This window comes from Sminthopsis crassicaudata, chromosome 2 (assembly GCF_048593235.1).
Source record: "Sminthopsis crassicaudata isolate SCR6 chromosome 2, ASM4859323v1, whole genome shotgun sequence".
Taxonomy (NCBI): domain Eukaryota; kingdom Metazoa; phylum Chordata; class Mammalia; order Dasyuromorphia; family Dasyuridae; genus Sminthopsis; species Sminthopsis crassicaudata.
Genome location: NC_133618.1, coordinates 520,846,979 through 520,862,074, shown reverse-complemented (window position 1 = coordinate 520,862,074; position 15,096 = coordinate 520,846,979). Strand labels below are relative to the sequence as shown.

Genomic DNA, 15,096 nt, shown 5'->3' with positions numbered 1-15,096 from the left:
GATCAAAATGCATTTTAGGAGCATCTTGAAAGGAATTATGTGGTCAATAATAAAAGTTTCTTCTAATAGATCAGAGACAGGAAGTTATTAGCTAGAGAGTCAGAGATCACTTGATTCAATTCTGTTCAATTGTTAAAGAACAAAAGGCATGGTCTAAAAGTGAAAAATTGACAGAAAACCATTTAACAAATTCTTTTTACATCAGTTTTATTGAGAGGTTTGGAGCCTCTCCTCCCAAACTATCTTTTTAATTGGAAAAATCAAACACTGGTAAGCAGATGAGATGCTCTAAACATAATTGACAAAGTGGAAATAAATAAATCACTAAGACTCAATGGCAGTCACCCAAAGGTTCCAAAGGAAGCAAGGCTGAAACTGTAGAAATGTTGGCCAATATTTGTGACCTGTCTTCATAAACTGTGACAAGAACTGGTAGACTGCCAACACAACTCCCATTCATAACAGGGTCATTCAAGGAAAAAAATAATCCAAACTATGTTTATCAAATAATGGGTGTTGAAAGCTATCTATGATGAACTGGACAAGAATTCTGGAAGCACTTGACTATTTCTTAAATACAATTCAGTTCACTACACTGTGACCAAAAAGACTAAATACCTACAGGTTATATATCAAAGTATTTATCCTAAGTCTTGTCCTCTAGAGGACCACTTTTCTGTGCTTTATAATGTAAATAAAATGACTTAGCAAGGACCTGAAGTGTACAAGATATAGTAAAGATATACTAAAACTCAGATGAAATAAAAGTTCATTCAAGAAGTTTAAAATGATAATATAATATAATATCAGGCAAGACAAGAGAATAATTCAAAGTATTCCATAATGTTAAAGAAAAGGGGGCAAACTGAAATGAAAAAGTAGAAATGGAAGCATAGAGACATGAAAGGGAGAAAGAAGAAAAGATGGTTGGGGAAGATTCATAAAGAAATTAAAAATTATGTTCACAAAACATGAAAAGAAGGAAAGGCCAAAAAAAAGTAAATGCAATTGTCCAAGAAGGAAGATATAAGAAACTAAATTAGGCTGTGGAATGGGAATAGAGAGAAGGAAACAGAGGAAATGACTTCATTAATGACTGCAAAAGAAGCAGTATAGTATATACCTGGATAAGATCAAACTCCTCTAACATGCATTTTGATCTACCCATTTTTTTCATATTTTGTGGGTTCCTCAATTCTTTTTATTTGAACGTATATATTTGTTAAAAGATTAATTCCTTATCATAGTATCCTCTGTCACTTTTACAGTTACCTTTACAAGCTTTTTCTAGATCTGTGGTATATTATTTAGAAATTTTTTTTCCACAGTATATATGCATGAGCAATTTTTCTCCACAACATTATCCCTTGTATTCATCCCTCCAAATTATCCCCCCCCTCTCTCCACTCCCTCCCCCCGATGACAGGCAATCCCATACATTCTACATGTGTTACAATAAAACCTAGATACAATATATGTGTGCAAATACCATTTTCTTGTTGCACATCAAGTACTAGACTCCGAAGGTACACGTAACCTGGGTAGACAGACAGTAGTGCTAACAATTTACATTCATTTCCCAGTGTTCCTTCTCTGGGTATAGTTATTTCGTCCATCATTGATCAACTGGAAGTGAGCTGGATCCTCTCTATGTTGAAGATATCCACCTCCATCAGAATACATCCTCATATAGCACTGAGGTGTACAGCGATCTTCTGGTTCTGCTCATTTCACTCAGCATCAGTTGACGTAAGTCACTCCAAGCCTCTCTGTATTCATCCTGCTGGTCATTTCTTACAGAGCAATAATATTCCATAACCTTCATATACCATAATTTACCCAACCATTCTCCAATTGATGGACATCCATTCATCTTCCAGTTTCTAGCCACTATGAAAAGGGCTGCCACAAACATTTTGGCACATACAGGTCCCTTTCCCTTCTTTAGTATTTCCTTGGGATATAATCCCAATAGCAGCAATGCTGGGTCAAAGGGTATGCATAGTTTGATAACTTTTTGGGCATAGTTCCAAATTGCTCTCCAGAATGGTTGGATTCTTTCACAACTCCACCAACAATGTATCAGTGTCCCAGTTTTCCCACAGCTCCTCCAACATTCATCGTTATTTGTTCCTGTCATCTTAGCCAATCTGACAGGTGTGTAATGATATCTCAGAGTTGTCTTAATTTGCATTTCTCTGATCAATAGTGATTTAGAACACTCTTTCATATGAGTGGATATAGTTTCAATTTCATCATCTGAGAACTGTCTGTTCATATCCTTTGACCATTTATCAATTGGAGAATGGTTTGATTTCTTATAAATTAAAGTCAATTCTCTGTATATTTTGGAAATGAGACCTTTATCAGAACCTTTAACTATAAAAATATTTTCCCAATTTGTTACTTCCCTTCTAATCTTGTTTGCATTAGTATTGTTTGTACAGAAACTTTTTAGTTTTATGTAATCAAAATCTTCTATTTTGTGATCAATAATGATCTCTAGTTCTCCTCTGGTCATAAATTCCTTCCTCCTCCACTAGATCTGTGGTATATTTAAAAAAGAAGATCCTCGGCTTGATGAGGACTATACTTAGTATTGCCTAACCTCTCAATGCCCAAAATGAATTGGTAAAAGAGGTTCCTAATGAGGGGAAAAGGGGAGATAAGTGGAAAGAATAATTTCCCTATGGCAATGAAATCAGAAGTACTCTTCAAAAAAAAAAAAAAAGGCAGGTTTACAATTAAACATGAAAATTACATACTTAAAATTAAACATAAAAGTTTTTGAGTACTTTACTCATAGAACATAGCAACATTATCCAAGTCTCATCAATAAATTTTCATGGTTCTCATGAAGTCTCTGCTTAGTGCCTTATATGCCACTACCACTTAGTTACTGCCTTTGAAGAGAAATTTCCCTTTGAAACCCTTAATAACTTGAAAACCAAATTCCAGAGATGGGTCCATGCAATCTCCTTACTGATAACTTGATGTGAGTTTCATCGTCTGTTGAAAAATGATTTATTTGTCTGTAGCCTTGGTTCTCTGAAGTCACTTCATCTCTTCCCTAACCCTAAAATCACCTTCCTAGCTCTTTCCCTTCCACCTATTTCTTCCAAAACTGAGAACAGCAGCTGCCTTCTAGAAGGCAATTTCTCTTAGGAATCATAGGAAGGAAGAGAAGTCTGGCAAACACTGCAAATAATGATTTCAAAGGCAAAATAGAAAGACTTAGCAGGAAAAACCAACTAAAAAGTTAACTGTCATTGTCAAAAGGGGAGAAAGAAGAATCTGTAGGCACGAGTGATAGGGATAGAAAGAAAGGAACAAATAGAAGAAATGATTCCAGCAATTTTTGTGCTTCAAGAAAGGCAACATGGTAAAGAGAGTAACAAGCTAGTCAACATGTCAAAAGATCTGTGTTTAAGACATGACTACAGAGTCAGCTCCACTGACGGGCTACAAGGTCATGGATAAGAGCTGACGGTCTTTCCTCCACCAAATGAACCATCTTCCATTTCTAAGTTCAAGAAAGGGAGTTGTACTCTCTTCATAAACCTATACCTTCTATCTCCGTCTCTAGTTTCTGGTGTTGCCAGACAAGATATCCAAGGAAATTAAAATAGATCTAACAAATTTAACAAAAAGAAAGAATATGGGCCACAAGCTATGATGGAAACCATCACCTGTCACAAGTCAGTTGACTCTTCATGATCCCACTGGCTATAGTAACATGTTACTTGGGAGGTCCTGCTCTCATTGAAAATACTTTCTATTAGTAACAAAATGACCAAAAGATGGCTATATGTGGGAGAAAGAGAAGCCAAGGAATTACATATCTAGATTTTCACTCTAGAACACTTGAAAATTGATATATGTCACTTGGGAACTTGGGTTTTAACCATCTGAAGGAGTGGAAGCCACTCATCTTTGATTGGAGATTCTTAGGACTTACCATCTTGAGTGTTCTTGCAAAGCATTGTGGTCTTGAGCTCCTCCAGGCTAATTTCTAGGTAACTGCAGACTTCTTCTGGGCTGTAAGGTTCTGAATGGAAGACTTCTTCCACTAGCAACAGCATTTCCTCCAGACTTAATCCTAGCGTGACCTGTACCTCCTCCAAGCACAGGGCTTTGTTCCATTCTAAGCCTTTGTATTTAGCCAGGAACTGCAAATTCAAATCAAGACAATCATCAGTTTCTATTCAGAAATCAACAGGCCATGTATTAATTAGCTAAATCCAACATGAAGATGAATTTCTTTCTGCTCAACCTACCCAAGTTCCCCACCATTGCTGAGAAATAGAGTGGATTCAGATGTTTGGAATTTCCCATTCTTATATGACAGATGTTCAAAGACCAGAAAAATTAAGTCTTTGTCCTTCAAAAAAAACACTAATCTTTTATTGATGTTATGCCTGTCCCTCCTTTCCCACAGGGCTACTTCCATGGATAGTTATGTACTTTTAATCCCTAGGCAGATGATTTATCCTTACTACACCCCGCCTCTACAACATTTACAGAAAACTAGTCCAATGTCACATGATCTGGGTCTGAGGTAGTCATGTCATCAATGATCTAGTTAGGACTTCTCCTGTTTACTAGATGCCCCTTGGAAGGTAGTTAATGAACTTGAATATCTGGATGTCTGGATGATATTTTAAATGCAAACACTTTTGAGGAATTTATGAAAAACCATTTTAATTCAACTAATGGGTAAATGAAGTTGTGTGTTCCCTTCTCCTTTGAGAGAGTACCCTAAGTTAAGCATTTACCAAATTCTTGGGACCAGCAGGAACTTCTTGGAAAGATTTTTTAGGGAACCTTCAAACCAGGGTATGCTCTCTTTCTATCATTTCTCCTTAATCCACTATAGTTATTCCACTGGCCACTGCATGAGTCCTCTAAAAGGAGGTGCCACTCAAAACAGGAGAAAAGGCTTGAGTTCAAACAGTGTCTTTCCCCTAATTCTTGGAATTTAAAGGCCAAACAAGCTTCATTTCCTGGGTCCAAGATATAACAAGGCCTAAGAAAAAAACAGTGAGAAGAAATAATAAAGGAAAAAGGAGAAAACTCCATAAGGAAATGTGCAACTGATTTATTCTACTGCAACACCAATTATTAGATTTTCCTTATTCTGTGAAGGAAGCAGGGTGTACCAAAAGAGCTTTGTATTTTGGTTAAGACCATTAATTTCAAGGAAACATTAATAATAAACAGTTTTATTCAATGATACTCTTAAAAACCTCAGATTGTACATTTGAAAAGAGTTAATACTTTTAAAGATGACCTGGGAAACCAGACAATAGTGTCCTTTGTTTAATACATTTTGGACCCCTTTTTAAAGCACAGAAATAAATCTAAAACTTATTCTAAATGACTTTGTTTTTCCCTACTATTCCACTAAATCTGGCTTAAAGCATCTAATGTTTATAATGCTAATAGCAGGATGTTCATATAGCATTAGTTATTTGAATATTGCCTCCCTGTAGACTAAGAACTCCTCCAGAGAGGAGACTGTCTTTTACTTTTCTTTTGTATCCCCAGCATTTAACACAGTACCTGGGAAATAGTAGGACTGTAAACTGAAAATATCAGTCACCTAACATTTTTTAATGCACTTTGCATACAATATCTCATTCAATTCTCATAAGAATCATTACCAGCATCATCACGCCCATTTTACAGATACTGAAAAGGAAGTTCAGAGAAGTTAACCGACTTGCTCAAAGATACTGCTCAACCAATCAATTGACAAGCATTTACTAAGTATTTAACTGTGCTCAACATTATGCTCGGTGCTGGAGATCTTCACGTTAGCGTATAAGTTAAACAGCTAAGCCTTGAGTACAAATATATTTGTTTCTACATCATAAATAAAGGAATTGAGGTACAGAGAAAGCAAATAACTTATCCTGAGCACATGGTTATTCAATAGCTGAGTTGGGCTTTGAGCTCACATCTTTCCTGTTCAAGTCCAGTGATTTTTCTTTTTTCTTTACCAGATAGGCTCTTGTAATAGTTGCTGCTTGGGTACTAGGTACAATCCCAAAGACTGACAGCCTTGCCCAACATAATGTCTGAATCCAACATAGTGAAATGGTAGAATTCAAGTCAATCTACTCACATAAGTTCATGCCACAGATTAAACCTAGATATAGTTTTGTCAGGTATTTAAATTTGGAAATAACCATGAAAAAACAAGGAAAAGCTTTAGAGAATCTTGGAGCGAACCTTGCCAAGAAATTTAAGCCTCGCTTGTTCAGACATGTCAAAAATGATATCTCTTCATTATTCAACACCCAAGTCCCAATTTCTATTCCCCAGAAGTCTCCTTAGGGTAACAGAGGCCATAGCATCTGGGCATGTAAGATGCAAGGAAAATGGCTCCAGGGCTCAGTTTTCAAAAGCTAGCCTCTGCTTTCCTACGTGTGATTGATCTGCACACAGAGGCACTGACTTACAGAATTTCACATTCAATCCAACTACATCCGCAATTTGCTAATGGTTAGCCCAATTGTCCACTTAGCTTTCATCTGGAAGGTCCACACAGCCAATTTGGTGTGCATTTCAATTACCGATGAAATCTACCACATGCCCTCAACATCGACTGTAATTTCCTATGAGCAGCTGAGCAGCACACAATTCCTGGAGTGGAACAGGGAAACCCATTTGAGACCCTTTGAAATTTGGCTCTGGAGACAGTAAGATGATTTACAGATGAGGGAAGCAAGGAAGATTGCTGTTTCTCAAGGACAAAGCATCAGAGAGAGAGTCTGCCTCTTATGGGTCCAGTGCCCATTTCTTCTAAGTCCTTCTCCATTCAGCATTTGGATAAGGGAAGGAAAAAAGCACTCTTTTCCTCATAGCACAGCTGCCAACATTCGGGACAAACGTTATATGCCATGATGCTCTAGATCCAACCTCAGACACCAATAAGCTATGTGATCCTAAGCAGCTCATTATCTTTCCCAGACATTCAGAATTTCTTTATCTAAAAAATGAAGAGAATGACCTTAATAATCTCTAAAGTCCCTTCCAGCTCAAATTCTAACCTTAAGATTTAAATCTACAAAGGACCACAAAGGCCATAGTGTTCCATGTTCTCATTTTTTAAGATGAGAAAATGGAGGTTAAGTACCTTGCTGGTGGTCAGTCACACAGCTAGGATTTGAAGTAGGTCTTCCTGGTTCCAAGTTAAAGTGCCTTATACACTTCTCATTAATTCTTCCTTGTTCTTCATTCATTCATGTCTGACTCTAGGGCTATATGGACCATACCATGCCAGCCTCTCTGTATCCACTACCTCTCAAAATTTGTCCAAGTTCATGTTTGTTGTTTCCATGGATTATCTACCCATTTCATCTGCCATCCCCCTTTTTTTGCATTCAATTTCCTTTGTAATCAGTATCAGGGTCTTTCCCAATGAGTCCCATATTCTTATTACTGGCCAAAGTATTTAAGCTTCAGCCTCAGTATTTGACCTTCCAATAAACAGTTTTATTATTTTTTTTTGGCTGAGGCTATTGAGGTTAAGTGACTTGTCCAGGGTCACACAGCTAGGATGTGTTAAATGTCTTGAGAACATATTTGAATTCACGTCCTCTTGACTTCAGGGCTGAAGTTCTAACCACTGTGCCACCTAGCTGCTCCCAATTAATTTCTTTAAGTACTGAGTGATTTGATCTTGTTTTCCAAGTGACTCCCAAAAGTCTTCTCCAGAACCACAATTTGAAGGCATCAAATCTATGACATTCAGCTTTCCTTATGGTCCAACTCTCAAAGTTCCTACTTTGAAAAACCATGATTTTCACTCTATGGAACTTTGTCAGCAAGGTGATGTCTCTGCTTTTTAGGATGCCGAATGGATTTGCCATAGCTTTCCTTCCAAGGAACAAGAGTTTTTTAATTTCATGGCTGCAGTAACTGTCTGCAGTGATCTTTGAGCTCAAGAATATAAAACTGAAACTGCTTCCATTTCTTCTCCCTCTATTTGCCAGGAAAGGAAGCAGTTGGCAAGATCTCAGTTTTTTGTTTTTTGTTTTTTTATGTTAAGCTTCAAGCCAGCTTTTATTTTCTCCACTTTCATCCTCATCAAGAAGCTTCTTAATTCCTCCTTACTTTCTGCCATCAGAATGGTATCATCTACATATCTGAGTATATTTTTCTCCTAGCAACCTTAATTCATCCAGTCATTTTGCATGATGCACTCTATATGTAGATTAAATAAGGTGACAAGATCCTTGCTGTACTCCTTTTCCAATCTTTATTTCATGTTAGGTTTTTGATTTTGGTTTGGTTTTTTCCTCAGGCAATTGGGGTTAAATGACTTGCCCAAGGTCACACAGCCAGGAGGTGTTAAGTGTCTGAGGTCACATTTGAACTCGGGTCCTCCTGATTACAAGAGTGGTAATCTATTCTACCTATGCTACCTAGCTGCCCCTCATGTTAGGTTTTAATTGTTGGTTCTTGACTCACATGCAGATTCTTCAGGAGACAAGATCATCTGGTATTCTCATCTCTTTGAGGTCTTAACACATTTTGTTGTGATCCTCATAATTAAAGGGTATAGTATAGTTAGTGAAGGAGTAGAGGTTTGTTTTGGAACTCTCTTGTTTTCTCCATAATTCATGAAAGTTGACAATTTGGTCTCTAGTTCTTCTGCCTCTTTGAAAACCAGCCTGCTCTTCTGGTAAACCTTGGCTCACATAATGCTAAAGCCTACTTTACAGAATCTTAAGAATAATTTTGTTGGCATATGAAAAAAGCACAACTGTCTGGCAATTGTAATACTCATTGGCATATGACCCTCCTTTAAGATCCTTTCTATTTCAGTGACCACTATTAATCTTTCCAAATGTGTTGGCATATTGAGTGCCATACTATAACAGCATCATCATTAGCATTTTAAATAGCTTGAAGTTGATATCAGAATCCTAAAGTCAATCTTCAAGCTCGTGTCCCACGCTAGTTTTTAAATGTTATTAAAGAGAAACTAGCCAAATCTTCTTGTTGAATTAGATAAGAACACTACAACTAATTTGTATTCCTCTAAAAATCCTTCAGCATATACAGCAATTAGGTGACAGTTTCTGAGCAATGGACCTAAAGTCACAAAGACCCAAATTCAAATCTGCTTTCAGTAACTTACTAGCTGTGTAACCCTGACTCTGGGCAAGGCATTTAACCTCTACCTCATTTCCCCCTTACCTCCTACTCTACAGAATTATTGTGAAGATCAAATGAGATAATATTTGTAAAGTGCTTCTCATAGTGTTTAGCACATAATAGGCGCTAACAAAACCTTTGCAATATAACCATATAAAAGAAGTTTAAGATGTGATCCCAGTTATACAACAGCTTACTAATCGGTCACTTAATAAAAAATACTGATTCTAAAATTGAGCATAAAACTAAGATAAAGAATTAAGGCATTCTTGAAATGCCTCTCAAGCATAAATTTTGCCGGTGAAGAACTTTTACGCAGAAATTCTACTCCCTGTTCTGCGTAATCCCTACCCCAGAAACCAGTCAACAAAAGTCTATAATGGCTGTCTACAAATCATATTAGAAAAGGAAACTGGAATGGAGTTCTATTGGCTGGACTCTGCTGACTGGGAATCTCAGCCCTTTCCATTCTACAGGAAATGCTACATTCTAGGGATATTATGGAGAGCCAGCTGTGACAAGGCAGTGGAATAATTTTGAGAGAGTAGGACTTGGGGAGAGGAGCCAGGTTAAGCTCAAATAATATTTGGAAGTGGAAGGAAGATGATTAGAATGGAAGGCTGATGAGGAATGCAAAAGAACAAGTGGAATTTAGTTCCAACACTCTGTCCTCCAAGTGCAACATCTTAAGTACACTTTTAGTAGCATTACACAAAAATATGTGACAACAGAGCAATTGGGACTTCAGGGAGTGATGGAAGCAACAAGGCTATATGAAATCTGCAGCACAATTGCCAAGAGTTTACAAGGTATGTTACCTTCGCAGCCAGTCGACACTCCATTACCCGAGTATTGAAATGAGAAGTTGCTGCCTTATTCATTTCAACACAACTGTTAGCAATCACAAAACTTGCTTCACTTGGAAGTTGAACATCAGTGGCTCTCAGAGGATTAAACTCTATTAACTTGGCCTTTCAAAAGAAAAAAAAATGGCAGATTAAAATCTAGAAATGATTCAGGCACACCGTTAATACAAAAAAGATCCTTTCAAAGTCTTCGGCTGACTACTCAGACTGGACAAACCAAATAGCACAGCTACATGTAGTTGAGAAACCAGTGTTTTCAAACTTGCCACTTGGGTCCTCTAACTGACTAGCTCAAGCAATATCTTATGCTATAGAAAATCCCCTCTTCTTCTTTGCCTCGAGCTTTGGAAATCTGAATTCAAGCAACATATTTCAACAACATATATTAAATAGAAATAATCCAGGTGTTCTTGAAAGACAGCCAAATCTGTAGGAAGTTGATGCAGTACTGAAAATTGAAAAGGTTTAGAAGAAATGTCTGCATCTATTTTGGAAGTGGACAGTTTCTGGACAGCAACCAAAAACTTCTATTTTGTTTGAGGGAGCTGATAGCCAAGGGGAAGTGGCAACCAGCATAAGAATCTACTTCTGGCTGACTGTCAACATTTTCTTCCCCACAGCCTAGGTCTTAAAATGTTTATAGAAAGAAATATTACTAAAGAGTAAATTATAAAAAGCGAGGTTATGAATACATGTGGTAAAGGAACTAACATTTGGGTTTAAAAACCAACAAGGGAATTTGGAAAGAATATGAGATGGAGAAGTTTAGGGAGTTACTTCAAACCCAGAGAATTGAGAAATCTCTTACACAAACTAGATGATGAAAGAAAGTGGGTATAAAAGAAAAAGATAAAAGACCAAATGGGAAAGTGAACTGAAATAAGATCATGAAAGTATAAGGGACATTAAGAAAATAGTGAAATAGATCAAAAACTTAAGAGATAAACTGGTGGTACTGTTAGATAATTATTGAGAATGAACTTGAGAAACAATAGTTTTGGAAAATTTTTAGAAAAATCTGAAAAAGTAAGAACTTGTCCGTGACTAAACATTGTGGATATGTCAATACTTTCTTCTCTTTGTGGTTTCTCACACTTGCTATTTCCAAATGATCACTATCACCTACCTTTCCTTCCTCTCCAAGAAATGATATAGACTGATCCATGCCTCCTCCTTCAGTGCCAATATAACGCTCGCTCTTGGTACAGATTTCTGCCAGTTCTACCTGGGAATAAAAATGAGTTTATATTGAAAGAGTATATATAATAAATACACTTTTCCTCTTATGTATAAGAACTTCTTAAACTACTCTATGGAATCCTGGGATTCCACAAATCCCGCAAAGTGCACACAGCAAACACATCTATTTTGTTCTCTATGTCAATTGTGCAATACTGTGTGTATATCCAGAAAATCATTAAAAATTAATCTAAACTAATCACTTGAGCAAAAAGTTGCTTCTTAAGTGTCTAGAATCAATTAGTGAATGTGCCCAATGATATGTGTACAAAATGCATACAATACAGTACTTTTCTAGCAGTGTATGTATAATATAATCAGTGTCCATTTTATATTATTAGTTTTGTGAAGGTTGTAATTATGATTTTTGAACTAATGTCCAATGTAGACAGTATGACATATAAAAGATGAAAAGAAAAAAACTAAAATGATTATCAAAAATCTGACACTGAAATGACATCTATAAACTTAATCCACATATTAAGCATTAAAATAAATAACTAATAAATGAATTTAGTAAAATAAGCAATATATGTTTAATAAATGTATATTGAATTGAACTAAATTGAAAAACAGAATAATGAAAAAATAATCTGCAATTTGGCTTTATTTGGTAATGGTTTTGTTTTACATTTTATGTGATATTAACTTACACTTTAAAGATTCTAGATTTTAATCCACCTCTACAACTTATTAGATAAAGAATTTTTAATCTACGGTCCATGACTTTTTTTTTAATTTTATAATTGTATTTCAATATACTTAATTGTTTTGATAATTCTTTGTATTATTTTATACATAGAAAAACACTATTCTGAAGAATAGTACTCACCAGAATCATCAAAGGGATTGATAACTCAAAACAAGTTAAGAATCTCTGCACTAAATGGTCTTTGGGAATGGTTGTGCCTAAAACATTCTTCCTACCACAGTGAATTCAAGGATGATGAGGTCTCTCCAAATTTACCTAGACTGGACCTATATCAATGAACATATAGTACACCCTGATGGCCCACAAATGAAACTGTTTTAGTTTGGTGGGATTTGCTGAAGATCACATTCTGCTCTCAAAGTTTTCAAAGGTTAGCTCTGCACCAGACTGAAGTACCAAGGAAGGTTTTCAGTGGAAGTTGTTCCAACAACAACAAAAATAGTTATTTGGTTACAACAAAATTATTAAGATACTTACAAGCATAATATAGGAAAGACCCAAAGAAAACCCTGATTTTTCCAGCAACAATGGGAAGAATTTGAGAAATAATAAAAATTGTCACCAAGCACTTTATAAGATAAGCAACACAACCAATACTATGTCTAATTACAAATTTGTGTATAAATAAGTTTTTGCCAAAAATTCAACGCTCACTTCAGATTCCATCTGCAATGGACAAGACTTTTAGAAAATTATCCTCTTTACATCTCTAATTTCATCATAACTTGGTAATATTTGTGAATTGCATACATAACCTGACAAGATCTAACCTTCTATAACTCACAATAAGCAATTAACAAAAGAGATTTTCACCAGCATCAGATATCTTTATTTTTGTTGTAAGAATTAGATATCATCCTGCTCTTGAAACCCATTAAGCTTCAAATTTTCTGTCCAATATGTGGTAAATGCCATCATCATTATCATTTATTTTAAAGCAAACAACATACTATACATATCAGTTCAATTTTTCTTCATTAGCAACCTCCTAAAGTGATCCAAATTCTGATGAAATTGACAAACAGATAAAAAGAAAAATACCATAGTGGACTATGAATTGATCCAACCATTCTGGAAGGCAAATGGGAATTATGAAAAGAAAGTGACTAAAATGCCTGTACTTTTTGACTCAAAGATTCTACTCATCTGCCAAGGATGATAAAATAGATAAAAAGATAATAATAAAAAGAGAGCTTATATATATAAAATACAAAGGGCAACCTCTACTTGAGGTCAAGGAATTAAAGTTGTATATATCAGACTTTTCAATAAGTTGCCTGATTTTTCTGTACTATTTTTTTTCTATTATAAGTTATGGCTCTCTGGAAAGGGGAAGGAATTATTGGGAAATGTATATTATATAAAGTTGAAAAAAAGTCAAAAAAAATTTTTGTCATTGTTTTAGGGATATTTTGGAACATGATCATTAAAAGAAAGTCTGATATCACATATGATTTTATTAATTCTGGACTGAACTTGCTATCCATTTGAATGATTATCAAAGTTATATGCACTAATGTCAAGTTCTATAGGTTGTGCCTAATTCTGTATCATGGCATTCTTCATCTATTGCTCTTCTTGCCCTCATTCTTCCAACTTCCACATAAATAGTTAGATCAAACTCTTTGGGGTGATTATGAATCTTAAGAGACTATCAATTTTCCAGAACTATTGCAATAAATATGTCATCCATAAATAGGAGCCTCTGAGGACCTCACTATGAAGAATTCCTGATTTTCAAGCTACATTGGATTTCCTTTGATAATCACAAATACCTTTGATTCAGTGTGTATATGTGTATATATACTATATATAAATATGTGTGTGTGTTCTGTCCTCCATCCCATTTTATGCTTTATATGATATAAATGGAGGGTCATCAAACAAGTTTATCTCAATTATGTCTTAAAAGAATTTTGTGCAATTCGGGAATATGCATGGGCGACACCTTGTGGCAAACATACCTTTGAGACATTTGCTTTACAGAGCAATACTAATTTCCCAATAGTCAAGAAACAGTGACTAAAATGGGATCTTAAATTCTTTATATCTTTTATTTAATTGTGCATTAATATAAATATCTACTATTGAATATTACAGGGTGAGCTCTCTATGCATGTTTTAAGTTATTCTCATAAAAAATTATGTAATTAGGGAAAGCCTGTACTAAATAAATAGCCTCCTTAAGTCCCCTCTAGCTCTCAATTTATATCCCTAGCATTCCAAGTATAGATATAGGTTACGTTCTTTTAGTCACCTTTTTTGAGATAATAATAAAGTCCAAGCATTTTCCACAACTTTGACATATTAACTTTTTCAGAAACCTTGAAAATCAATCCCCCAACATCTTCAAAACCATACTGACTTGAGCAGAACCTGCTCTGTATATATTTGGGATGGTTCAGTTTGACTATCTCAATTTTTTTTAATCCTTGAGGGTCATTTCTACATCTTCCATATCAAGGGTTTGTAATCTTTTTGTCTTTTTTTTCCTTTGGAGATGGATCTTAAATACTTCTAACAGTTGGATAAAGTCTGTGGGTCCTTTCCTAGAATAATGTTTTTAAATACATAAAAAGGAATACATATGGTTAAGAAAGAAAGAAATTCTATTTAAATAATTATCAAAAAAATCATTTAAAGTTTGTTCATGGACTCCAGGTAAATAACACCTGCTCCAGAACATACATTCAAGAATATGATATAAAAATATAAGCAAGATGGCTCCCATGGGAAAAAAAAAAGTTATAAAAATATTTACAGACCTTTTTCATCCATTTGTAGCCCTCCCTGAAGTTTCATCTATAAATATCTATAGGATGACATTGGCTAGCTTTTCTTTAAACTGGTTTTTTTTTCCTTCATTGCTTCTTGCTGTTTTTATGAGGCAAATCCTATTCTCTCCAAATTACTTTACAAACAATTTTACATTCCAAACAACTATTGCTTATTGTTGTCAATATACCTGTACCTGGCAAGTAGGTCAAGGCCATTTTTCAACTTCCTTGGTCTCCCAGTTAAAATTATTGATTCATGGCACTTAAAATTCTATATGACTAAAGGATTATCAATTGTGCCTACCTTTTGATTCAGCAGTGTCTCTATTGGGCC

The 15,096-nt window shown here is 35.3% G+C and overlaps 1 protein-coding gene across 1 annotated transcript in view; it reads right to left on the bottom strand.

Moving 5' to 3' along the window:
- GALK2 (galactokinase 2) overlaps positions 1–15,096 on the bottom strand; it is a 149,092-nt gene that overhangs the window by 31,339 nt on the left and 102,657 nt on the right. The window contains exons 6-8 of the mRNA XM_074294461.1: positions 11,161–11,259; positions 9,987–10,139; positions 3,959–4,169 (exon numbers count right to left, since the gene is read on the bottom strand). Coding sequence (XP_074150562.1) covers positions 3,959–4,169; positions 9,987–10,139; positions 11,161–11,259 — 463 coding nt within the window. The remainder of the gene's footprint in view (positions 1–3,958; positions 4,170–9,986; positions 10,140–11,160; positions 11,260–15,096) is intronic.